The sequence below is a fragment of the Netta rufina genome, assembly GCF_964035555.1.
Source record: "Netta rufina genome assembly, chromosome: 3".
NCBI classification, from domain to species: domain Eukaryota; kingdom Metazoa; phylum Chordata; class Aves; order Anseriformes; family Anatidae; genus Netta; species Netta rufina.
Window position 1 is genome coordinate 52,948,621 of NC_140125.1, and position 27,746 is coordinate 52,976,366.

General features: G+C 40.4%; 1 protein-coding gene across 2 annotated transcripts in view; it reads left to right on the forward strand.

Annotated features, from left to right (window-relative positions):
• Window positions 1–27,746, forward strand: part of UST (uronyl 2-sulfotransferase) — a 161,742-nt gene that overhangs the window by 65,270 nt on the left and 68,726 nt on the right. For both annotated transcript variants that reach the window (XM_084285104.1, XM_084285103.1), the window contains exons 3-4: window positions 15,188–15,343; window positions 22,131–22,210. In XM_084285104.1, coding sequence (XP_084141230.1) covers window positions 15,188–15,343; window positions 22,131–22,210 — 236 coding nt within the window. The remainder of the gene's footprint in view (window positions 1–15,187; window positions 15,344–22,130; window positions 22,211–27,746) is intronic.

The window sequence follows — 27,746 nt, forward strand, 5'->3', positions numbered from 1 at the left end:
GATGCCTTTTGGCAGCTGTTTAGGTGTCAGTAAATTCCTGTCCTTAGCACTTGTGCGACGGTACTTCAAAGCTTTAAGTGAACACAAAAATGGATGTGGGTCAGTATGAGGTCAAAACAACAACAACAACAAAAACGCATGCACAAAATAAAATTTAAATTGATTTTGTTGTTTGAAGCTGCAAAGTGGACAAATTCCTTCTACACCATTATTTTAGTTATTACCTACTAGTCTTGCACTAATTGTTCATGTTTTCCATATGGATCAAGACTACAGAAAATATAGCAGAAATCTTGAGCAGCCTTTGATATGCACTGTGCCCATTCATTGCCACACACAGCTATCAAATACATACTTTCTTTTAATTATTTTATTTTGTCTTGATCTCAGCATTGCCTCCATTACTTTGAGTTTTCATATCCATCAGGTTTGCCAACTTCATTTTTTTTTCCAATTATTTGGTAGCACTACAAGGATAACAGCCAAGAGCTGTATTTTCCTTTGTTAAGATATTTTTTGAGTGGATACTTCCTGTTTCACTTGAACTTTTGCTTTATTGCTAGCAATCTTTTTGAGAGCATGGGTTTCTACTCCTGTAGTGCTATGCACTATTAAGTGATCAATTTGTTAGGGATGAATTACTTGACTTAAAAAAATACACAAAAAAAGACTGGTTTCTTTCAGATACATGCTTATTAGGAATTTTAAAAAGCATGAATCAGAAGTGTCTGTGGTTTTGATAGTATTTTAATTCTCTGTTCTAAAACAAATAGCAGATAATCTTTGAAGCAAGCCATCCTATAGTTTACTGCAGTCTAGGTTAAACACTGAGAAACAGTCAATCTGGATGAGGGTGGAGGGAGGAAGGCAGAAATTTCAGTGATTTAAAAATAGCCTGTCCTGCTTATAGAGAGAAGAGCTGTTTATGACATGATTGTGCAGTGTGAAAGTTTTCATCTAGCCAAAATTGTCAGAATTCAGAAATGCTAAAATACAGTAAGTAACTTACTGCAGTTGCAAGACTTATTACATGGATGATAAAATCAAAATATTAAAAGAGAATTCTGTGTCTTAACAACAAGGACCACCCTTCACAGTTTGAAGTACTGTTTTACTGTATAACTGGGCTTCTGAGCCTAGTACAATCGATAAATACTTAGATTTAAAAAATACATATAAAATACTTGTCAATTTCCTTAATTTTATTAAAGGGTTGTAAAAGAGTAGTTGAAATATTGGCAATCATTATTTTATGTTCTTCTGAAATGGTGTTCTTGCTTATAAATCACAGTATCTCGAGAGAATAAAAATCTGATTTTCCAGAAGATTACACCATTGTATATTATTTATAATCAGTTGAAATCCTCCTAAAGCTATAGCTGGTGAATGATGTAGCCCTCTAGTATTAGAGAGACATTGCCAAAAGCTACAATAGAATCTACACTATTAAGTCTGAATTGTGTTGTAAAAATATTTGAATAGTTCTAGAGCACTAATTTGTTTGTTTTGTTAATATTCATTTACTGATATAGAATCTTCAGGAAAATAAATAGTTTTCCACTGGTTTTCCCCAAAATAGAGAAGATCATTAATTATTTTTTTCTTCTTCATTTCATAGTATATCAGAAACATGTTCATATAGGAAGATTGATTGATAGTAAATGGACAGTACAAAGAGACTTGGGAAATTAAAGCCAGACTGCCTGTCACAAGAAGATAAATCCATGAGGGATACTATGCATGCTGATATCCTGAAAAAGTTCCAACAATAGAGAATTTTCTTTTTACTAAGCCTTACATTTTCAGCCTCTCAATTTCAAAAGACTGAGCAACAACAGGGGTGCAGATTTTGTGAATGATAGCAGTCTGTAGTTTTCATCTAACTTATTTCAAAGATGCTTCGAAAGTGTCTTGTATTTGATTTGTATTCTAATTGTCAAGCTGCATGCGTAGTTAAAGGTGGATTTTTCTTGCTTATGGCATTAACACAGCAGTCACTCCAGTATTACACAAAACAGAAAAATTCTGGTATCACCAACTTTTTGACCTGTAGGTTTTGTTTTATACCATGTACAATAACTAATAAACTGTCCAAGGCATTAGTGTCCCCACTTCTGAAGCTAATAGAGCTCTGTATTTTCATTGAAATTTAGTACATGATTTCTACCGAGTTGATTTTTGTTCACCTGCTAAGCATCCTTGCAGATTATTTCACAGCATATGAAGATCTTTTACAGATTGCAGTTTCAAATTTCCAGCTGCCCAGTTCATTCTCCCTGTTCTTCCCCTTCGTGACAGGCATGTGTTAAACTAACATAGCACAGAAGGACATTATAGTCACTTAGTCATATCCACTCAAATAAGAATACTGTTGTATCGAATACATTCCAATGGATATATGTTACACTACGTAAGGAAACCTAGCAGAAATACATGGCTCCACAGAATGCCAGGTAAATAAGAAATATAATAAATCACGTCCGCCTTGATTATATGTTGTGTAGGAAATGCTGGTTCATAATACTGAGGTCCAATTTACAGCTAGGTCTGGATGACCTAAACCTCCAGTGGAGAAAATAAAAATCTGCCATTCTGGATTAGAGTAGCACAACAGGATATCTTGTAAAAGTGACAAACTGATTTGGTGGAAGTTTCTAAGCCTTGTGACTCAGTTGAGTAACATTCATGATTTTACCACAAGCTTCATCTTCCTTGATGATGTTCTTAAAACCCGATCTATTAACATAAAACAATTCTGAAAGAATCTCTGTTGACTTGAAAAAAATATTCCTTTTCCAGCCACTCTGTTTGAAGAAAAAAACATGAAAACCCAGATGTTAAAAAAGCTTGCAAAACTGAAAAACAAATAGGAATTCTAATGTTAATTTGAAAGCCTAGTGATTTAAAAAGCAAGACTCTAGCTCCTGGCACTTTTCTACTGTATAGTTTTCTAACTATAAAGTATAGCTGAGGGAACAGTAAATAGTGATGAAGTACTTCAACAACAACCATGAGCTTTAATCAAAAAGGAGATTGGGAGCTCAACTATGTGTGGTCAACCATAGACTCATAACTGAGCAAAGAGGACAGTTTGTCTTGAGTGGGACAGTGCAAGAGTGATGGTATCATGGTAATTCAGGTGGAGGAGGAGTTTGGGTGAGTAATATAAGCCAGGGGCAGTGGGGATGTGAACAGGTAATTCTCAGGATGTTACCAATAATGCCCTGGCATCCTGGGGGAACATGGAGCCCTTTGCTGCTGGAACTATTTGGGATTTTTGAGTAGGTGCAGGGAGAAGTTCCTCCCGTTGTAATGGAAAGGAGTCCTCCTCTGGGCAGCAGGAATGAAGTTTGGTTTCCCTGAGCAAGCCAGATTCATCATGTCAGACTGCAGGAAGGTAAAATGGGAGCACTTGATACTGGGCTTCCAGCATGTGGCATCTCCAAAGTCATGGGATACATTTGCGGCTCAGATGTGAATTCTGGTCAGTTGGAAAGTTATTCTGGCCCTGTGAGTAATAATGGCCCTGGAAGAGTCACCCGGCAGTACATCATCCTTCATGTGGGTGCTTCTTGTTGCTCCTTCCAGGTGGTGACATACTGTGATGAACCAGATTTGAATCTGTTACCTTCAGAAGCTCTGAAGGAAATCCAGATCCTTTGAGTTCCTCTGAGCATGTGGAGCAGGAGCACCCTAGAGCCAGCCTGACAGTGTCAGCACAACTGGCCTGTTTTACAAATTAAAATTCAGTTTTGGCTATAAACAACATATATTTCATGCTGCAATTGACTTGTAAAGTGCCTGCACAGAGTGCAATGGAAAATACAGACATGATTAAGACCATGCTGGAAACATTAAAATAAAATGTGAAAGTACTGAAGAGGGGCTAAAGTAAAGGATAGGAGGGCAAACTGAGACATAGTGTGACAGGTCTTTGGTAGTGGTGAAACCATGATGTGTTACACTAGCTACAGCCTGACTGATAGTCAACCACAATAGAGATACAAAAGAGTTAAACCTTAATGTGAAGCAAGACAAATGCATATAGAAGAATAAATTATTTAGTCTACCACTCACCACAGTCAAATCCAATATTATTGGCTCCCTGGGTGAATTCATGAATACTGCATTGGAAGCACAGAAACTGCTACAAGGTAGTTAGGTTACTTAAGGGAACTCCAATGCCACAATGTGTTATAAAAAGTTTTAAAACCAGGCTTAGCTACTTAATATCTCTTATTTTGTAAGTATCCAATATAAATATGTGGGTTGGATGTGATAGGATTTACTACTTAAACAGAATAACTGTGCCAGTGTGTTCTGAGCACATCACAGTGTACAAAACCCTGGGCTCAGGAGGAAAACCAATTGGTTTTAAACCTTACAGTTCCAATATTTTTATTTTCATGGATATATATATATATATATATATACAAATGTGAAGGTACTCTGGAGTTGGAATCTGGCTTGCAAAAAATCTGCAGCTTAAGGGTTTTTCAATAGTACGTGGAAAACTCTCAGTGGAAAGCTGGGTTGATTGAAGTGACATGAAAAAATTTTAACCTACCTGAATTCATGCTCATTCTCTCAATTGCCAGCATCAGTGAACAATTTGGATCACTGATCTCCTTTATCTTGTTATGAGATAGGCACGTGCCAGCAAGAGGAATTACACAATGTGAGGAGCTTTATAACTAAGAGATTAAAATGCTAGTTTTCAGAAGAGAACTAATGACAGCCTTACCATACTTTATTTTCTGTTGTGATCTGCATACACCCATGTAAGGTTGAGAGAGGTCAAACCACAGGAAAAGAGTAAGGTCTTTCTGTTCTGCACCTCTCTGTATACGAGAAACAGTCATCGATTGTTTTAAATGTCATTCTCAGGTGTATTAAAAAGGGACATCTGCAAGATATGAAGCATAGTTGTTCAGTTCTCTGTGGTGCTAGGGTGAAAAGGTACAGATTTGTGTCTAATTTTGGTCTCAGAAGAGGTGAACAAGTTGCCAACTGCAGAGGAAAGCAAGAAGAATGAAGAGGAGGCTGAAAAGCATTCTGTGCTAAGAAAGGGTGAAAGGAAAAGATGTGGTTAATCTAGCAGGTGTTCAGCTGTAGCCCCAGTCATTACCTGCTTGGTAGGGTGATTCCCTCTCGCCTGCTTCATCCCCAAGAGGAGCTGGAGCTGCCACCACCTCCATTCAGGTCTGAGGGATTAGATCCAGGAGTCTGCTCGCACTTCAAGGTGTCTAATATCGATGACCACCTGAAACTGCCAAGTGATCTGAATGAACATCTGCTCTTTACCAGTCTGTTTCGCTCTTTGTATGCTTGTGCTGAATTTAAAAATTGTGGTCATTTCACATACCTGAAATAAACTTGGTCTCTGTTCTCTTTTCTGGGAAATCTTGAGCAGCAGATGGCAGAAGTAGAGGTTTTACTCACCTGCAAGCTGCTGTTGTAGGAAAATAAATCAGACATGAGGGATAAAATGAGCAAAGCGAAATGTGTTGACAAGGTTCAGCCTTAACTTTGAAAGCTTGCTCTTTGCAATTTTCTTTTCACAGGTTGTTACTGATATTATCAAAGTATCAATTTGCTGTATGTACAGATGTGGTATCTTGTAATAGGACCTGGTATCTTGTAATAGGATCTGATCCAAGATTTAACAGGCAGACATCTTTATGCTTTGGTCTTAGCTCTTTTCAGAATTATAGGGGTTCAGTACTTCCCAGAAAAAAAAAAAAAAAAAAAAAAAGGAAAAAATATATATATGTGTATAGGAGGGTTTGGTATTGGCTATATAGATATGTTCTGTGGGACAAATTGGGAATCACTAACATTGGAAGACACTTTATAGTAATGGTTTTCTTCTGTCTTAGTAAGTGGGAGGACTGTGTCTACATCCAATCTCCTTTTGTTGCTTGTGCTCCATGCTTATGTTTTCAATTATTTTGGTACTTAGGGTTGTTGAATCATTAGGGAACACGTTTTAACTTATTCTTCCAAATATGTTAGCTGCCAAAAAGATGAAATGCTCTGTTTTTAAAAGTCATGCTTTTTCAATTGAATTAGTTGCTTAATGAAGATGCAACAGAAGAATCTTCTGTTTATTCTTCTGCCTATTTTCAGTGCTCCACTGCAGCTGTATGGACTTCAGATTTTGCAAACAAACTTCACCCTTATCTTTCTTGTGGTTTTAAGTGTATTTTCAGTGAACCGTAAAGGGGATGATGCTGTCTAGTCTGCTTTAGTGTTGGTTACTTCCAAAAGCTTGTCTTTCCCTACTGCCACTACATTCTACAGATAGACAGACAGGTACTGCTGAGTATCTGGAATTTGCAAAGCATTTGACGCTGTCCTGCATGACACCCTTGTTTCCAAATTGGAGAGACATGAATTTGATGAATGGACCACTTGGTGGATAAGCAATTGGCTGGATGATTGAACTGGTAAGCTGGGGTTATTTAGCCTAGAGAGGAGAAGGCTCTGGCGAAACCTCATAGCAGCCTTCCAATATTTAAAGGGGGGCTAAAAGAAAGATGAGGAGAGACTCTTTATCAGGGAGTGTAGTAACATGACAAGGGGTAACAGTTTTAAACTAAAAAAGGATAGGTTAAGATTAGATATGAGGAAAAAAAAAATCTTTATTGTTGGTAGGGCACTGGAACAGGCTGCCCAGAGAATCACAAAATGGTTTGGGTTGGAAGGAACCTTAAAGACCACCCAGTTCCACACCCCTGCCATGGGCAGGGCCACCTCCCACTAAATCAGGTTGCTCAAAGCCCCATCCAGCCTGGCCTTGAGCACTTCAAGGATGGGGCATCCACAGCTTCTAAAACCTGTATGCAAAAGAGGGTAGATTAAGATTAGATATAAGGAAGAAATTCTTTACTCGGAGGGTGGTGAGATACTGGCACAGGTTGCCCAGAGAAGCATGATGGTGCTTGACAGAATTGTGTCTATGATATTTAGCTAGGAGAGAGGGAGGGTAACTTTTTCACCTTTCAACCACGCTTTCTACTGGTAAATCTTTGTGTTAGTAATTCTTTGTTCTAGGCACTTTTAAGTGAGAATAAGGTAATTTTTGTTTGGAAAGGGATTTTTTTTTTTTTTGGGGGGGGGGGAGGGGGTGGAATTTCTGAAGTTATCTTTGCAATATGCTATCTCTAACTGGCCTCGATGATTGTCTTTAAGTAGCCTGTGACAGGCTTTTTACAAACCTCACAGAAAAAGAGGCATCAGATGGATCTAAGATCTCAAAGCTAGTAATTGAATTATCTAATCTGTCTTCTTGAAACCCGCAATATGAGGGTGGGTGTTCACTGGGAACAGTAGAAGATAAGGTAAAAATGAAATGCATGGTGGTTAACAAAATTCTGGAGTTTCTTTTGGGTGTGCTGGAAAGGGAGGAGAAATGTCAGAGAGAAATGGTCTGCAGACAGTGTTGGGTGTTGCTTGCTCTCCATAATGAGCATCTTCCACCACTCATGAGCCAAACAGACCATTCCTTTGACACAGTAAGCCATTTTTGAAGCTTTATGATTGTCTCTCAGCTGTGCAGGAAGAAAATGGAGGGGTTGCAGAGGGAAGATTTGGTATTACACAGAGATGCGTGACATTAGCAAGCGTTTGTTTTCGTAATCATATCACTTGTGTGTGTGTTGGTTGGCCTCATTCACACGGCTAAGGTGGAGCATCTTCTGACCACAAGTTAGTGTCTGCTGAGAAAGGAGAAGCCAGTTAGGGCATCAGCTTCAGGCCTCTCTTATGCATAAGGACAGTGGTCACTGGAGTGATTCACTTACCTGCAAAATTTGTGGAGATAATGGACTGCTTTTGGGTATGTGCATCTCTGACATGAGTTACTTATCTGGGGAAATTCTTACTGGCCTAAAGAGAGAGCTCTTTGACAGTTGTCACCCTTAATGCAAATTCATTTTGGGATAAACATGATTTTTCTTCCACTGGGTTTCATTCAGAATGGTTCTTGTCAACTTCTTTAACTGTGGAACAAAAGGAAAAAAAAAACAGTTTGAATTGACAAGTACATTGTTGTATAACTTTTCAATTCCTTGAAAAGAGCTGTTGCAATTATACTGTGGGTTTTACTTTTCTATAACTGTAAGTACCAATTTGTATAACTCCAAAATTAATTATATGTTTGAATTGTTTTTATTACCTCTGGGCTTTGATGCCATGCTCAATAAAGTCACTCTAATTGTTTTGAAGTTATGCATTGTTACATGAATATTATGTTGCCGAGCATCACCTCAGTCAATTAGCCTATATGGTGCAACTCCCATTGCAAAATGAAATGTAACCCAATTAGCAGTTTGTAAATCCCAAACCTCTGTTTTCCATCTTGTTTCTGCTAATATTATAGAAGCACTCTTTTCAAGTGTCTCTTCTGCTATGATCTCTTATATTGTCTGACTGTTGCTGTTGTGGGTATTGTGAGTGGGAAAACAAAGGAGTTCCTCTTTTAAAGTTCCTTTTAAGTTCCTCGTTTTCTCTGTCTTGCATGGCTAGATCTGCCTGATACAAACTCAGGTTTCTAGAAGAAGTACTTCTTCTTCCAAGAAATTACTTAATCTCTTCCTAAAATGCAGAAAGCAGATTTGCAGTGTCCTAAGGGAACTGGTCACATTAAACAAAAGTTTGTTTAAGTACCAAAAGCCTCTGTGCTGCATGGCTTTGTGTATTGGGCACGCTCTCTGTTGCATTTAGGTATGTAAGTGGAGTGGTGACGTTAATAGATAAAATGTTAGCAAAGCATCAGCAATGAATCCTTAAAGCTAGCCACATTCAGCAGTGCTACAAGTGAAGTTCTGATTACAGCTAATTATTGTGTTCTTCTAAAGCAATCTTAGAGCTGTAGTGTTTATCTTGAATCTTGTCCGATTTTACCCAAGTGCATTCACATGTTTACTCAATCAAGGCATTGATATATTGGCCTCCTTTAAACTAAACAGTTCTCTGGAAATAATAGCCCTTTATTTCAGCTTTCTCTATCTGTAGTGAGCATTTGCTTTTGGTTTCTTTTTTTTGCGTTGCCATGGTTATTGTCTGCATGCAGAGCAGAACTGCATTACATAAGAAGGTGAGTTTCAGAAACAAAGGTGAAAACTGGCCAAAATTGATTAGTAGATGTTAGCTGGCAAAATTATTTGCGCTTAGAACAGAAACTTTACAAAGGCCTACTTTTATTTGCTTTCATTCTTTTCTTTAAAAAAAAAAAAAAAAAAAAAAGAACTGTATTAATAAGTTTCATCCAAAAGTTATTGTGTAATAAAATCAGGGATTTCTTTAAAAATTGAATTTAATCTGAGTGCAGCAAAATTCACTTGAAATGAATTAAGTATCAATGTAGAAAAATTTTTGCTCACTGTCTTGCAAAGTGCAACTCTGATATGAAAATCAAAGCAGTTAATAATTATGAAGCATTGTTTAACATTTCCAAACTCTCCACTACATACTTTTACCAGTATCAAAGGTTAGGTACTGGTGCACCATCCAGTTCATCACCTTTGGAGTTCTGTAACCACTGAGGATGGGATTTTGCATTTCATGGGAAGTAAAGCTTCTGCAGGAAAGATTGATTAAAGAATAAGGGGGCTGGTTTTCTCATAGAAAACCTTTACATAAGTGTGGCAAAATAGTGAAGACGTCGTGTGTTATGTGTGTTTTATGGGGCCCGTGTTCACTTGCTGAATCAGCAGATGAGATGTACTGGAGAAAGCTCAAACAAGTCACCAAACACCTACCCCTTCCACAGCTAGTTCGGGGAGTCACAGCCTTTATACAGAATCACAGAATCACAGAATTTTCTAGGTTGGAAGAGACCTCAAGGTCATCGAGTCCAACCTCCAACCTAACGCTAACAGTCCCCACTAAACCATATCCCTAAGCTCTACATCTAAACGTCTTTTGAAGACTTCCAGGGATGGTGACTCCACCACTTCCCTGGGCAGCCTGTTCCAGTGCCTCGCAACCCTTTCAGTGAAGAAGTTCTTCCTAACATCTAACCTAAAACTCCCCTGGCTCAACTTAAGCCCATTCCCCCTCGTCCTGTCACCAGGCACGTGGGAGAACAGGCCAACCCCCACCTCGCTACAGCCTCCCTTGAGGTACCTAAAAAGAGCGATAAGGTCACCCCTGAGCCTCCTCTTCTCCAGGCTGAACAAGCCCAGCTCCCTCAGCCGCTCCTCGTAGGACTTGTTCTCCAGGCCCCTCACCAGCTTCGTCGCCCTTCTCTGCACCCGCTCAAGCACCTCGATGTCCTTCTTGTAGCGAGGGGCCCAAAACTGAACACAGTACTCGAGGTGCGGCCTCACCAGAGCTGAGTACAGGGGGACGATCACCTCGCTAGCCCTGCTGGTCACGCTGTTCCTGATACAAGCCAGGATGCCGTTGGCCTTATTGGCCACCTGAGCACACTGCTGGCTCATATTCAGCCGACTATCCACCATCACTCCCAGGTCCTTCTCTGCCTGGCAGCTTTCCAACCATTCCTCTCCCAGCCTGTAGCTCTGCTTGGGGTTATTGCGCCCCAGGTGCAGGACCCGGCACTTGGCCTTGTTGAACTTCATGCAGTTGACCTCAGCCCATCGGTGCAGCCTATCCAGATCCTCCTGCAGAGCCTTCCTACCCTCAAGCAGATCGACACACGCACCTAACTTGGTGTCATCTGCGAACTTACTGAGGGTGCACTCGATGCCCTCGTCCAGATCATCGATGAAGATATTAAAGAGGACCGGCCCCAGCACCGAGCCCTGGGGGACGCCACTAGTGACTGGCCTCCAACTGGACTTGGCTCCATTCACCACGACTCTTTGGGCCCGGCTATCCAGCCAGTTTCTAACCCAACGAAGCGTGCGCCAGTCCAAGCCAAGAGCAGCCAGTTTCTTGAGGAGAATGCTGTGGGAGACAGTGTCAAAAGCCTTGGTGAAGTCAAGGTAGACCACATCCACAGCCTTTCCCTCATCCACCCAGCGCGTCACTCTGTCATAGAAGGAGATCAGGTTCGTCAGGCATGACCTGCCTTTCATAAAGCCATGCTGACTGGGCCTGATCGCCTGCTTCCCCTGCAAGTGCTGCATGATGACTCTCAGGAGGATCTGCTCCATGAGCTTTCCTGGCACTGAGGTCAAACTGACAGGCCTGTAGTTTCCCGGGTCTGCCCTCCGGCCCTTCTTGTAGATGGGCGTCACGTTTGCTAGCCGCCAGTCGATTGGGACCTCCCCTGATAGCCAGGACTGTTGATAAATGATGGATAGTGGCTTGGCCAGCTCCTCTGCCAGTTCCCTCAGTACCCTTGGGTGGATCCCATCCGGCCCCATCGACTTGTGCACATCTAAGTGCCGTAGCAGGTCACCAACCAGTTCTTCATGGATAATGAGGGCCGCATCCTGCTCCCCATCCCCTTCCACCAGCTCAGGGTACTGAGTATCCAGAGAACAACCGGTATTGCCGCTAAAGACTGAGGCAAAGAAGGCATTGAGCACCTCTGAAGACTGAGGCAAAGAAGGCATTGAGCACCTATAGTTACGTTGCAGTGAAGGATATCCTAAACATTGCTACTAGAAGCAATAGTAATGTTCTTTTGGCCTTGAAGTGTAATGATGATAGCAAAGTGCCATGAATGACCAACACTTTATGTTATGTTCAACATTATATATGATGTTCCCATTATATATAAGGGTATCTAGATTTCTCCTTTTATTTTTTTCTAGTTAGCAGTCTTCTATGAATGTAATCTGAAGGGTTTCCTGAGGAAGCATTTTCCTTCTCTGATGAAGATCTGCTAGCTGTTCCAATATCATGAGAAGTGCCAGAAGCCTTTTCTATGCCTTTTCTGACTGCTGTTATGTTAGAAATCCTACTGCTAGAAAACATGATTGCACCACCAGCAAAAGTAACTGTAGGTTGAGACACACCATTGCTTTGGCACATGACCTGTTCCTTGTGCTGAAAATGTCTTGCCTAGAACCACGTTGCAGGCCTTGTGTCAGGAAACATTTTGTGCAGTTGTCTTAATAGAAAAACAAGCTTTCCTTAAGTGCCATACGTGTGCTGCTGTAGGTGAAACCGTGAGGTCCTGACAATGTTGGCCAATTTAAAGGTCTTGAAAACAGATGATTCTTGGTCTATAGCATTAGATGCTGCTGCTATTTGCTATACCAACTGTTTGTCTAATGTGATAATGTGACTTCAGAGTGCCTTTTACTGATAGAATAGCCCTTGGAAATCATCCAGGAACAAAACAAGGCTGCATCCAGCTTTCTTTAGAACACTGAATTGCTAGTTGCATTTTTTGGTTTCCCAGTTTTATGATTTAAGCTTCTAAAGCAGTCTGCAGATCTCAAATCTGATGTCTCCTTCCTTTTCACTCCAGTTTTATTTGTTCCTAACATCTCTGATCAGTAGTGACCCTAATCAGTAGAATAGCTCAATGTGCTTGTTTTATGTACTTTGATAGACTGCTTTTTACTTCTTTTTCTTTAAAAAAATAAAAATAAAAATGTAGTGCATATAACAATCACACTCTGACTTCTGACATATTAGAAATATATACCAGAATGACAAAATACTTCTGCTCTTAGAAGATAAATAACAAACATCAGTTTTATTCATCTTACAAAATAGACAGGAGAGTCTTTTGTATATCCTGCAGGAATGGCTATGCATAATGGATTCCTACAACATCATGCAATTTCTCATCATTTTGCTTTGGTATCTAGTCTAAGTCAAGGAAATTGTGGACTATCAGACAGCAGTAGCATTTGGTCAGTAAACAGTACAATGAAATGCTTTATAGTGTGTTTTGAGGATCTGAATTCCAAGAGATGCAGCATGGGTGACATGGAGCTAAGAGACTGGCATCCCCAGGAGCAGCAGTAGACTAGTATTGGCAAGATCAGTGCTTCATTGATCTTCTCTTCACTACCAGTAAGGAGCAGCTGAAATTTAGGAGCCAGAAGGGTTTTTTTAAGGCAATAGCTAAAATTAGCATGCAATACATAATGGATAAGAAACAGTGACCTTATCTCAATGTCACTGAAGAAATCCAAACTGCTGAATGATCAGAAAGCTAGTTGTGCCCACTGACTCCTGCAGAGGAAGCCTTGTTTGCCTCTTGTAGAAGTTGTGCTGTGCCTACATTAGTGAGGGAGATCTGTAGCGGACGTGGAAAGAGCACAGCAAGGACAGTACAGAAGAGGCTTGGGGCACCATGTCTGCCATGACTGAATCCAAACAATTCATTAAGTAGCAAAAAATGAAAGCTTCTGCATGAAAAATGTCTGAAGTGTGATAGGACATACTGTATTTAAAAGAAGAGTCCATCACTCCTGACATTGGTTGTCTTGCCTCAAAGGCAAGACAGACATTTTCCAGAAGTGGAAAACAGCTGGTGCAAATGTATGAAAGCAGGCTTAATGAAGTTCAGTTTGTAAGCTGGCAGTTAATGAAAGCTATTTCTAAATATTCATTTGGAGAAATAATCAAAAGCCTTTTCCTTGTCGGCAGTCTGAATGGAAATAGCCAAAATAAGGCTTCACTGCATGGAGCAGAGGTGGGTGCTCACCCATCCATGGCAGGTCTCAACTTGGCAAGCCTGTAGATAGTTGTAGAAGACACTTGGTGGTTCTGGACTTTGGTATCATTTTATGTTAGTTGCAGACTTGTGGCCATAATTCCTCACTGGACTTACTGTAATGACAGCCTTTGTGGTTTTCATATTCTGTTGTTTTTTATGCCCACAAATCATGATATCATATTCACCTCTCAGTTGTCCTATTCTTTCATCCTTGAAAGTTTTGACTGTAGATCTGTTACCTTTCCCCAGGTGATCTGGGGTTTGAGCCAAACCACTTCCTGTATTACTGGCCTTATTATTCCTGCGATTGCTCTAAGCTGGGTTTCAATATGTCTAGTAATAAAACTTCTTAATTAACATGCTATATTTGCTCACGTTAGTCTAGCATACGAAGCACCATCAATGATGTGTTGCTTTGCTTATTTGTGAAGCACTTCTCTTCTAGAATACCTGAGCTGTCTAAAAGCATTTAGTTAACTATTGTGAGCTGCTCTTTTGGTTGTGCCTTGGAAAAATACTGTTAGAACCACACAGGTACCCCACCTGCACCCCTGGTCCCTCCTTCTTTGCCTCAAAAACAGTAATAATTATAATAATAAATGTTGTCAAACTGTAATAGGAATTTCTGAGAAATAACTGAAAGAAGAAATTTCAAACTTTTCGACCTTCTGTTTGCTGTTCTTGGAGCCAAAAAGAAGCTTACCTTCAGCTTCAGAGAGATGGTATTCAGTGAAGAGCACTGATGCCTGCAGCAGTTGCATGAAGAGTGCCAAGTCTGGGGTCGCAGCTGCCCATGCTGTTAAATTATCTGAATAGTCCTTGGCATAGTTTTAGCCCAAGCCAACTATCAGTCTCCCGAGTGGGGACAGGAGTGTGGTGCAAGAAACTTGAGCTGGAGATCATTGCCGGTAGGTGGGTGGGATGTGGCTGGTCTGGTTTGATGCTTAGTGAATGTCACCTGTGTGGCTGTGACCAGACTGTGCCATTTGTCCTCCAGGCCCAGCAGTGTCTTCTGGCTTGGTTTATTGCACAAGTACGTACCTCGCCAGTGGCACAATTCCTTCTCTAAGACTTTAGAAGATTCATGTTTATATTTTACATTGAAACGGTTGATTAATTTTAGCTCTCTCCAATTGGTTGTTGCTTCTTTAAAGCTGAAGTTTTGCAACTTGAGCATTCCTCTTTCATTAGATCAACTTCACTTTGAGCTGCCAAACTGTAGCACAAGTTCACTGCTCTTCATTCTTTGTATGGAGGCAGTCAACAAGCCCATCAAGTCAACAAGTCCATCGTCATCTTCACTGGAAGTCATCAGCCATGGCTTAGTGTTCCTTGTGTAGCTACTGATCTGTGCTGTTACTTTAAAGTAGGTCATGAGGGGGAAGTCTATGTTTGCCATCTCCTGAGTGACGTGTTTTTATTATAAAGAGCTTATGGCTTGCTGGTGGAAATGAATGTTTCTGACCTGGGCAGGGTCCTAGAAATTCTCTTCTACATACCTGTTGGCTGACGGGCAAAATATTCTGTGACTGGGATACAAAGCCAAAAATAGCAATATACTGACTCATTTTTTTTTCAACCTTTATTTAGGTACTTCCTTTCCCCAGCCAGGTTGTCTACAACAGAGTTGGAAAGTGTGGAAGTCGAACTGTGGTTTTGCTTTTAAGAATTTTATCAGAGAAACATGGATTCAACCTGGTAACGTCTGACATTCATAACAAAACAAGACTGACCAAAAATGAACAGGTAAGTTACTCCTGCTCAACTTAGATCCTGTTCTCTTACTGTGTTTGTGAAGCTGAGAAACAAAGGGAACTAGCACAAATCATATTGAAAAGATGTATTACCTGAGTAATCTGCCAGTATTCATCATCTTCTAAGTAGCTTTAGTTAACAGGAGAAATGGATGGTAGAGCCAAGAGCAACATGATGTGGAGGGTTATGTGAAAAAAAAGCTTCCAGTGAGACAGCTCTTGAATGTACTCGACATAGCAGTTAATCCAGCAGAGATGCAAGAAGAGTTACTACAAGTGAAGTTAGGTGCTAACAGCTTCTGGGACCTGTGTTAAGGTATCTGCAGGGCACAGCCGTTTGTCACGTAGGCATGCTGGCTTATTCAGACCTAGCTTGGGTCTCTTTAAGCAGAGTATGAATAAATAATAGCCAATTTCTCTGCTGGCTTTTCCCATTCACTTTTAGTAATGACTTGCATCAATTTAATTTTTTTCCCCAGGCCATGCTAAGTCATGTTGCTGTAGTCTGACACATCCCTGAACCTATCTCAGCCTCTCACTTGTCTACCTTTTTCACATTGTAAAACAACCCTCCCTAAATCAATGCCAAGTGAAACCTCTTTACCCAGACAACCCTCTTCATTAAAGCTGTAGAGGGCATTATTTTCATTCCACAAGAGATCTAGTTATTTAAATTCACTTGTATCTAGCGTAACTGTGTGCCCACCAGAACTACCAATGTCATCCATAGGTATTGATGCAAGTAACACAAAAAAACTCAGTCTCCAAAGTGTGCTGATTAGTTCAGATGCCTTACACACAGCTGTTTCACACGTTGCCCACAGCTGTTCTTTTGATCTGCTGATTCAGGTAAGTGCTGCTGTAGCTGCCTGCATCACTCCTGAGATGAGCAATCTACAAACCACAAAAGGATGTGGGCAGTGATCAAAACAGAGGGATGGGCCTACCAGTGGCATCAGCCTGGGGTTAGGCGTTATTTATCTGTAGCCTGTTTATGAGCATAAGTTTCAATGTTTGTTATTTTAGATATAGCAGTTCATTCCAGATGAAAGTTCCCAAACTTAGCAGATTCCCAAACTACTGCAGTTCCCGTGTTCCTTCCTTGCAGTGTAGCCGTTCGGGTCCCACAGACAGCAATTCACCTAACCCTCTAGGGCATTTGTTTGTGGCCAGAGACAGGAACTGGCTATAAGGGGCTGCCCACCAGCCAAAAGGCTGTGGAAGAGGCCAGTGCCCCCTCTGCTGCCCCTACTCAGCCTCACTGGGTGACCAAGGGAAGGGGCAGAGCCCAGGGCTGTAGCTGCCGCAGCATCCTTCTGTGCACAGCAAAACCGAGCCTGGGGAGTTTGCAGAATGGCCGGGTCAGGGGCAAGCTTTCTTGTGTTATTTTTTCTGCTTCTTACTTTTTCTGCTTAATTGTTGGTTATGCAGTAGGGGATTTCTATTGGTACGATTGCTTTTGTGTTCGGGGTTGTTTGGGTTTTGTTTTGATTATGTCCTTCATTGTATTTCATTGCTAATTGGGAGATAAAATCTAAAAACCTCAGAAGTATTAACAGCCACAATCCTTCATCCTCATAATCTGCTGCATTTCTCTGGTAGGCAGAGAACATGTTAAACATGATAACAGATCCCATGTAAACAGTCTTCTGTGCTTTGGTCCAACATGTCAAGATTCCAAAAAAGCCCAGACTGATTTGTGATGCAAGCAATACACTGACAGAGGATAAATAGGTGCATTATTTTTTTCACTCCAGAAGCTTTGGGTTACTGTACAGTGAATGTGCAGGAACACAAACAGTGGTAGACATACTGTTACAGAGCTGATGATTTACTCTCTAGCATGGCCTGCTATAACGTGAGTCTTTCTATTTTAATTTATGGCTTATTTACGTAGTTACAATAGGTTCATAATTTAATGAATACTTTTGCTGAAAAGCACACTTGATCGCCAGGTTACATGCCTGGAGACACTAACTGTTCTGTAGTTTAGGGTATTTTCAGTTGTCTTCCCATTTTTTATGAGTAAAATATGAAAAATGAATTATTTCTCCCACCTTAAATGTGGTACACACAAGAGGAAATTAAGAGAATGAATTGTCTGAGGCTTCAGGCATTGGAATGAGAGAAAAGAGGTCTGGGCTGGGCTGTAGGCTCCCCGCATAAGAAACTCGCTCGAGATGTTATTGCTCTCTCCCTTCTGTCATTTGTCTGTCCCATGTTTGGTTAAAGCTCTGATCCAGCCAAGACTTTTCTGTAAATATTTAGCTTGCACAGTCTGCTATTGTTAAATAAAGTTAAGCATGTAGGTGTTTTTAATGACTATGGAGATTGCATTTAACTGGAATCTGTATGCTCATTGCCTCTTCCAGTCTTCATCCTACGAAGAAATTTTCCCAAATTATGTCTGCCTGCCAGCAATTAGAAGTGTAGCCATTGAATCTCCACGGGCATAAAGGAGTGGCTTCTGGAAGCAGATGAGTTAATTAGGTCATTGCCATTTACTATATTTTCAATTCATAATTAGGAGCTTCCAACTACAGAACTTATGAGTAGTATTTATGTATACAAAGTCAATGTAATTGCAGATTTCAACTTCTTTTTTGCACTCAGAAGTAAGAATGAGTTTGTCTATAGATATGCAAATACTGACCACATATAGGAGTACCTGATAGTTTGACCTCACATCATTTCACTCTACCCCCCATCCTTTTGGACGGACAGCTGGCTTTATATATAATTCAAGTTATACACACTAAACATCCATTGCTAATTTTTCTTAAATTCTTTTGAAAGCAGAAAATTGATCGTAGCAGCTCAGGGAATTTAAGAAATTTTTGAAACAATTCCAAATCTCTGAGAGTTGAAAATGAAGATCTGGTCTCATTCCTGTGAGCTGTGAATTGTTTATGGAAATGAAGTAATACTGAGATGAAAGTGATACGCCAAATGCCTGTAGATACTTGTGCCTCCTGGACCCTACACGCCTTCTTTAGAGACCGTAACCAGTATAAAAGAAGGCAAACAACTCAAAAGAGAGACAAATAATGAGAATTTTTTGTCCTATTTGCATCAGTGTTAGTGGAAACCATAGTGTCATCCACTTGGAAAATCAGTCACCTCACTGTTTTTATATATTTTGACCTCAGATTCTCTCCCAGTGAAATGAATCAGCTCCAAAAAGTAGGAACACGTTGGCTGTTCTCTAGATAAGATTATTATCTGATTATTTCTTTCTGTTCCCAGTGCAATTAACCATTACAAATCTCAAACGCAATGGGACTGCTCTCAGCAGGCCAGCGTGTAGAAATAGATGTTTATGGAAGGGGGAAAGAAGGTGTCCTATCTCACAAGGCTGAGCTGAGTTTTGATGCAGAAACAATGCTGTGGCTGGAGCCAAGCCATGGTCCACGTTTCTTTCCTTTCAGGGAGGGCCCCAAGCCGTCTCTCTCCAAGTCATTTCACTGTGCCATCTGCTGGATTGTTATTTACAATGCAGCAGCGACTGAAAAATACACTGCTGATGCCGAGCCATGGTGACTTGATTCTTTCAGCATGGCCAGCTGAGATGCTACAATAGTGTAGGACAGTAGTCTGAGGGAAACTTTTTTCCCTTGGAGTATTGCCTCTTGGTTTTCTTGCTCAGGTGGGCTTTGGGATTCAAAAATAGCTTGTGATTTATGGAGCTGCCTCTAATTGCAGATCTGGTCTTGTTTAAAGATCCTGTTTAAAAGACAGAAAATTGATTTTGGAGAAAAAATAGAATGAAAGCTTAAGCAAGGAGTCACAGGAGTCAGAAAGACTAGTCCTTGCAATGAATTGCTGCTGAGGGGGATTGTGTTCTTCTTCTGCTCATGTAATTTATCTTTAAATTTCAAGTATTTCTGTCAATGACAGCAAATGTCTCAGCACAGTTGATCATGTCACAGTGCTCCTTGCAGTTGCTTGCTTTGGTTTAGTATCTCCCAAATGCCTGCTGTGGGGCATGCAGTCTCGCTGTCCTTGGCAGCACAGTGCAGGCAGTGATTTGGGCTCACTTTTGCCCAGCGACGGAGCTGAAGTGCTCAGGCAGCACCATGGGCTCTGCTGGCAGATGTGAGCATGTGGGCATAGGGTGCCACTGCCTCAGTATGTCCACACACTCTTCATGTCCTGCCATTTCCCTCTCCCTAGATCCTCATTCAGCAGCATCAACTTCCTGGTGCAATTTAGTTCATTTCCAATGCATTTGATATCTTTGTAAGCACTGTTTCACTGAAAAAGCTAGAAATTAACTCTTGCAGGGGAGCTCAGGGTGACAGTGAGAAAGGTGGACGGCTCTTACAGTCCCATGTCCTAGCGGGCATGTGTGCCTTTCAGGCTTCCCCCAGATATTTTTGCAGCTTCCTTCCCCAAACATGGATGTGTTCTGGTTCCTCTCACCCCCTGACTGTGTTTGCTAGCACAATTGTAGTATCTGCTACTATACCAAGGAGTATCTGCTGGTGCTTGTATGTCTTCATCTCTTTTCAATTTTAGGGTGGTTTAGATGATCTGTACTTGTGTCTATCTCCTTCCTGCATGGCCCATTCAAAGGCACCCAAAGGTGCTCACATTCCTGAGCTATCGTCCACTCCTCATTCTTCCTCTATACCAGTTTTCTTGTAGAAAAGAAATCCTAGAGACCCTACTCTTCTGGGAGACATTGGAAGATTTTTTATTTGTTTTTGCATCATCTTAAAAGGAGAGCTGATTGCTTGGTATTCCTGAGCAGTACATTTGGCTTGTTAAGCTGAAATCAGTTCAACACAGTGGGATCAGAGAGAGAGAGGCCCATGGGAAATATGGACACAATTTGCATGTGGCCGTGAGCCATTACAGTTATTTATTTTTCCCTACTGACATCTGTGTGTTGTTTCTGTTGAGCCTTACTTACCCTTTTGGCAGGGTTTTTTAAAGAATGTTTTTTGCTTGTTTGTTCATATGCACGTTGTAGCTTTATCCACATCTGCTTACAAGCCCAGCTGAACATTAAGTGTCTAAGTATGAAGGTACTTTAAGTCAAAACAAAATTCTGTGTCTGCCTTAGAGTAAGTTATCATAGCACAAGAGATTGAGTTTGGTAGCAAGAGCTTAAAAAAAAAAAGCCAGGCAGCCAGCTGCTCTGCAGCCATCTGCATGTATCTTTGCAGACTGCCTGTGCTCGTGATGCCGAAGTGCCTCTGCTGGTCCAGCAGCAGGCTGACACAAGCCCAATACATCAGATGAAGAGAAATGGGAAGTGCTGTGGTACTGCACTGTGACTCAATGAGGTGCTATAGCCAGTTGGCACCTGCCACAGGGTGAGGTGATGGACAAGGGAGGCTGGAGAGGTACTTAGTAATGCTCACATGTACCCCATTGCACGCATTTGTCTGTCATTAAAAACACAGGCAGCTTTAAAGTAATACACAACATAATTAATTGTATGTTTATAACAGCTTTACATCTCCGTATTTATGCTATAATGATGGTACCTCATTTATTCCAAGAACGAATTACAGTGATGACTGTAGTGACATGAACAGAGTTTTTGTACCATATGAGTATTTTCCTTCTGACACTCATTTGTGCAGATAGAGTAATACAGGTAAAATACCAATACAGCAGAAAGCTTCATACAGTTTTGAGAACTCCAATTCTCCTGTAACTTGGCTGGATAAAACAGACACACAAAAAAAGAAACAAAGTGAGACCTCTGATATCCAGCCCCTAGAGTCTCTCCTCTGTTTCTTTCTGGAAACAAGGTGGATGAATATAACTTTTTGGCACAGAGAGTTACAAGTCCTAACTGGATGTCAGCTATTTGGGTTATTATGAAGTGTCCTGGGCTTTCTAATTTTGGGCTGGGCAAGTTCTGCTCTTTAGGTTTCTGAATTTCTTGCTGATAGCAGTTTTATTGTGCTGGAGGAGCTGTGTGAAGGTATGTTTGTACTTGGATCCAGAGTCTAAAGATGACCAACTGAAGCTAAGTGGCCTCTTCTCTTCCTGCCTGATGGATGAACAGTTTGCTTCAGTGCTTGTTGTATGCGTATACAAATGTTGAAGACAGAGGAAAGTAGGGAAGAACATAATTGTGTGTGCACTTTTCATTTGGTCCTAAGAATTATATGGCTACACCTAGTCTTGTCTGAAAGACAAAGGCAGGTTGTGTGTCCTATGGAAAAAAAGAAGGAGAATGAAAAATGGATGAGAAGCAACAAAATGTGATATGCAATGTAAAAAACATGGCAAAAAGTCCAAATATCAAAACTAAGAAATACAGAAATAATTAATGATTGATCTCCCTTGGAGGCAGTTTAATATTTTTGTAGTCTGGATATGATTTTCTGCCAGGCTCTAATAGACATTGGCTCAGGTCCTGTTTTCTGTTACATTTTCAGTTATTTTACATTTTGGCATTCTAGCTAATGGATCTGGTGTCTTCAGAAGGCAGCTGCCAGTTGCAACCTTCTGGTGCAGATTTAGGCAGGATTTCATTTTTTCCCTTAGTTTAAGCCTTCCTCTAAACCAATACCCACTTTTGGAAGTACATAAGCTCCATGATAGCATGATGGTGTCTGCATCTTTAACCTTCCTTGTTTAGGCATGCAATAGTGATAGTGCTATCTTGGTAAGGATGTTTGGGAGGGATGGTGGGAAAGGAGTTCCTGAGTAATGCTGACTTGAAAATTATGTTACTATATGTTGTTTAAGTTATATTTGTCTCCATAATGTGCCTTGACATAACATGGAAAATTTGATTTGTTAATTCTTTTCAGATGGAATTGATTAAAAACATAAGCACTGCTGAGCAGCCCTATTTATTCACTAGACATGTTCATTTCCTCAACTTCTCAAGGTAAGACATATTTTCACAGTATTTTTTGCTGATTTCTATTAGTTGTAATACATACAATATTTGTCTTTCTTTTTCAAATATAAAAATGGACTTTTATTCTTTTCTGGCGTTGGAAGTCACATTTCAGAGTTTTTTTCTCTATTGTCTCTTTCCTACCAAATAGTTACATACAGTATGTTTTTGAAAAGCCAGAAAACTATTGTATGCTTTTGCCAAGATTACCTTGGTTTCTAACATTTCCAGTCAACACACTAGAGGTGGTAACTTGGGTCTTTGAGATTAGCAGCAGCCTGTTGTGCCACAGTTGTGTGGCATCTCTGTGTAATTAGATGCTTATCTAAGAATGAAAGCTCAGCTAAGCTCATTAATTTTGTACCTGGAATGATTTTTATTTAACCAATTTAATTTTGTACTGATAAAATAGTCCCAATTCCACAGGATACAGAAGTATTTAGAAACCATGCAAATGAATTACACTCCATATCATGGGAGTGCAATCCCTTCTGGCATAAAAAGTAGCAGCTCTTTAAATTACACAGTAAGACTCTAGAGAAATTTATAGCATAGAATGTGAAGAAAATTGAATTTGGATGAAACTTCTGAGGAACTTTTGGAACGGTGTGAATGAGTTATGCCAGTTAGCATTTAGCCAGGATACAGAGGTTAAAGCTAACTGCAGATGGTTATTGCCCGGGCTTTAAATTTCATTTAAAAATTATAATCAGGATGTGTGCCATCTGTGCTACTAAGTTGGATTCCTGGTATTTAGATGAAAGAATTTCTGTGGAAGTGTGAATTTTCTACAGCTTTGCAAGAGCTTGCCTAGCTTCCCAGTGTTTTGTTTATGCCATAATATTAGTGGATGATATTAGTGGATGTGCTTTGAATGTATGGCTTCAGGCATGGGTAGAGAATGCAGTAAGAAATGCTAAATTTTGGGAGGGGTTGGTGGTTTTGTTTTTTTAGAAAATACATTATTCCGAGCAATTGAAAGTTCACTTGCCTGTAACTGGTTATAGGCATGTTTTCACTGCATGAAAACCTGAAGAGTTAAACAGAATTTTAGTCTTCCATGTTCTCTGTTCTGATTCTGTGACAGTTCCATCACTAATACATTATTTTTAAATTATAAAACTCATTAGAATAGAACTTCACATCTTTGGTAAATGATCTTTTCTCCCAGCCAAAATACAGGATCAAACAAGTAGCCTGCCTGAGGGTCAAAGGGAAGTTCTTGATTAAGCTGATTTTTTCAGAGGCGGTACACAGCATTAGATACATGAGAAAAACATGAACACGGTTACCTCTTACTCTTCCTATGATTCCATTTCCTATAAATACGGTACCTCCTTGTCGCACGGGTAACATGTATCTTCTGTAGTCTTTCCATAAGATTAAATCCATCTACACTTTTCTTAAGTACAAATTTGTGAAAATACATAGAACGGTGTAAAATATATTAAAATATTTTCAGCTTCCTTTTTGGCTGTTACTTGCAAATCAGGAAAATGTATTTTTCCTTTTATTGAGAGAAAACTTGGTTTAACTGATAGCTGTCTAGTAGTGAAGAGGCTGTGATTAGTCTTTTAAATAGGGTACCACTGAGGTGCATCAACATTGTTTACTTCTGATTTAGGATTTCCTAGTGTTTTCTGATAAATTAAACATCTGTAAGAGTTTTAGTTTCAAAATATATTGGTGGTGTTCCATCTAATGGTGAAGCAGGATGTTGGATATTTTACTTTGTTCTTTAATTCTATAATGTTATTTTTAGACTGTATTTCATTAGGGAGCGGAGTGTCAAGTACCGATTTTGCAGAAGTTTCAAGAATGTGATTTAAATAGGCATTATAAATAGTATGGTATTGTGAAGGTGTTCTAGTTTTGCCTGTGCATTCTTTTTCCTTTCTGGTTGATTGAGGGATGGTTTTTTTTAGAACTATTCCTTTATGGCCCATCCATAGTGGATAGCTGAACTGAAATTGCCTATGGGATATGCTTCTTCCTGTTTGACCTAGCCCTTCTACCAGCTCAACATAAAAGCCATGCAATACCCCAGAAACTAAAAAAAAAAAAAAAAAAACACAACAGTGTCAAAGTATCAGTGTGGTGTTTCTTGACTGACAGCTCAAGACTTTACACAGCACCTCTTGGTTGGAAGGCAGCACAGCGGGGAGTGGGGCTGAAGGTAGAAGACAGCTTAGCTTGAACATAAAAGAAGCCCACTTTGGTGAAAATCATTGCTCCTTCACAAGGAAAGGGATGAGGCTTTCTTCAAGGTATTGTAGCAGAACCTTTACTGGACATCACAAAGTTTTTCCCAGGCAGCCATCCTGGATATTAGTCCAGTGAACAAAGTCACTTCACCTTTGGTGTTTTATACCTTTGAACCTAGCCTTTTGTTTGTAGGAAGGGATAGAGAATGCTTTATTCTCCTTCCACCTGTGTTTATCGAGCAGACAGGTGGGAGGTAAAGGCATGTTATCTTCACCACTCTTTCAGTAAGCTTCAAGGTCACCACACATTTTTGTTTGAGTGCTTTCAGGATCTGAAGGGATTGCTGTAAGCAGTTCAAAGCCTAGCATTGGCTACTAGAGAAGCAGATAAAACAGAGCAGAGGCCTGCAAAAAGGGAGTCTGCTTCGCCTCCAGTTATTGGTGCCTCGCAGCTTCCCAAACAGTAGTAGGAAAAATAAACTTGCTTTTTGTTTAATGTCCCTGATGTGAATAACAGCAATGACAGACCGTTTGGATTTTCCTCCTTCGCATCCTGCACCTGCTTATAAACCTGTCAGCACTTAAAGCTCTCTGAATATTCAGAAAAGCATTGTGGCATTTACTTATGCTGTTTAGTTTGTTTCCAACTGGAGAGGGGAAAAAAAAAAAAAAAAAGGCCTATATCACTTACATCTTCTTTCCAGAAAAAATCTCCTGTGGAAGTGAGCTAAGGCTTAGGTCACCGGTGAATTTGAGCACATGCATGTTTCAGAGGCACTGTTAGTTCTGCTGAATAAAGTTCTGAAAATTTGAAAATCCCATCCCAACCTGAACGCTTGCCAGGGACATTTTCCTCTCTTTTTGAACAATTTAAGAGTGTCTGCTGGTTCAGCTGCAGTCATGAACCTTCATTTACTTTCCTACATTCTTGTCTTTCTTTAGTTCAGTACTATCTTTTCTCAATCGAAAAGAGTGCAAAGAGGCAGACAAAAAGTTAAATCTTAACAGAACACGTTAAAGCAAATCTTCATGTGAACTTTTACTGACAGAAATCTAATTAATTGCAGCTTCAAACAGAAGACAAAAAACTAGATTTCTTGCTGTTTTCTAATGTGAGGGAATTTATGTGTCGCACATGTCACAAACCAGTTAAGGAAAAACTTTATTCACAGAGTTTCCCAGCTTGTGTTTCCAGTCTGCCTTGTGTCTGTCCAGCTTTAGGAGACATCCCCGTGCCTCAGATGGGTGGCTGCTCCATCCAGTCCATTTCGGGACTATTTATTTTGGGGGAAAGGGTGCTGTTTATTGAATCCTCCTTTGCTTGTGATTCTTGGATGAGGCTTTTCATTAATGATCATTGTCTTGCTCAGGTAATTTTAAATGCTGGACTGGCTTCTACATGTCTGGCTTTCTTCTGATAACCCTACTTTGAAATGTTGTTATCTGCAGAGGTAAATGTTTGGATGCTTTTTGGTTTTATACTGGCTGTTGCTGTTTAAAAAGAAAAACGTTAAGAACAAAAAGGAAAAAAAAAATCTTATGTACCCAAAGAAGGTAGAAGTTGTCCGTAATAACCTGTGCTAAAGCCCACAATGCACAAGGCAGAAGCACCCATCGCCACTTACAAGGATCTCAAGAATTCCAAAGGTTTGTATCTGTGCATGGATGTCTGCCTGAAAAGGACACATGGCAGGATCAGGATGACAGCTGCCATTTAGCTTTGTCATATGCCAATTCCTTTTCAGTATCAATACTGCATCTATTTAAAAAGAACTGTGGGAACAATTCCATTATTAAAAGTACTATGGGTTTTGTGGCATCTTTCGTAAGGTCTCTTACATGTCTCTTTCTGAATTTAATTTTCTACATTAATATTGCTGTGAAAAGCTTCTGACATGTTAATCAGAAACAAATACATAAGAATGTATATGCTCAAGGTAGGTACAGATTTATATGCCGCTGCTACATTTGCTGAGATGGCAGGTGTTATTAGTAGATGCAAGTAGCATGGTGTTAGGCTGTAGAAGCTTTGAAAAACTGGAATAACTTGCAGAAACATAAAAAGCTATTTCATATTTCAAGTTCACTGTGTTTTATCATAGACACCCCTTGTCATCTATTTATTTAGCCTGTGAAAAATTAAGTGGGAAGAAGCTTCAAGTTTGTGGAAAAGCCCCGCTTGAACTCTTCTGATGAATTAAGTAACTATAACAGTCTTTTGGCAACCATTCAAGATCATTGGAGTGTGCTCCAAGTGTCACAGATTTCAGAGAAGCAGAAGAACATTTGCAGGAATGCATATAGGGGCAGCGAGGCCAAGGCTTTGGTTCAGGATGAGTCAGGGATCCAGAGAGTTGCACAACTCCCAGTCTGGATGTGGTAAGGCAGATTTCTTCCCTCCAACACCTAATCACAGTAGGTGTTTTTATATCTTCGGAACATGCACTTACAGCCCCCTGTTCAAGCAGAGCTGGAAGCCTGCCTGCTCCCTCCTGTCTCAGGGTAAATGAACATTACACAGGAATGTGTTAAAGTCTAAAGGCGTGCCTCTGTCAGTGACTGGTAAGTGATTTTTGCTTGCATAAAGGCTGGCTGGCTAGGTCAGGGTAAAGTCATAGGTGGGAGAAGCATTAAAAAGACCACCCAGAGAGAGAAACAGGCTTTTTCAGGTTTCACCAAAGCAATGAATTCTTTACTTACTGTAGGAGGAGTCATAAGCCACTGGAGTAATCTCCTTTAAAATGTCTTATGATGTGGTAAATAGATGCAAAGAGATGAAGCGTGAATTCAATTTAATCTCACGTTTTAATTAGCCCTTAAATTTCAGTATATCTTATTTGTCTGAGAAGCCGGAATGAATTAACGGCCAGCAGCAGATGCGAGGAATCGGCCTTTCTGCACCATTGGGCTGCTGCCCCGTTCTTCTCTTCAGTTGCAGTTTAATACCTGCAGTGCGTCTGCATTTGGTGTCTGTGTGCCTGTGCTTGACAGGAGAGGACAATGCGTTCCTTTTAGCACAACTTACTAAATTCTAAAGTAAGGCTCATGCAGCTGTTCCAGCTGTTCCGCCTCTCTTTCCATTTTCCCCCCACACCTCATTCCTAAATAACTTCTGAACCCGTTGGACAGTTTCAAATACAATTTGTAAGGCCAGTAGAAAACCCAGAAACAACCACGTTGCTGCAGGTGCCTCCGCCGAAAAGAAAGCCAAGCAAGACGGAGCTGCCAGGCTTCTGCTGGGCCACAGCCAGCGGCCACCACCCTCTGCCCTGCTTGAATGCCAGCCCCAGCTCTCCTGTGTCTTTCCTGCTTGGTGCACG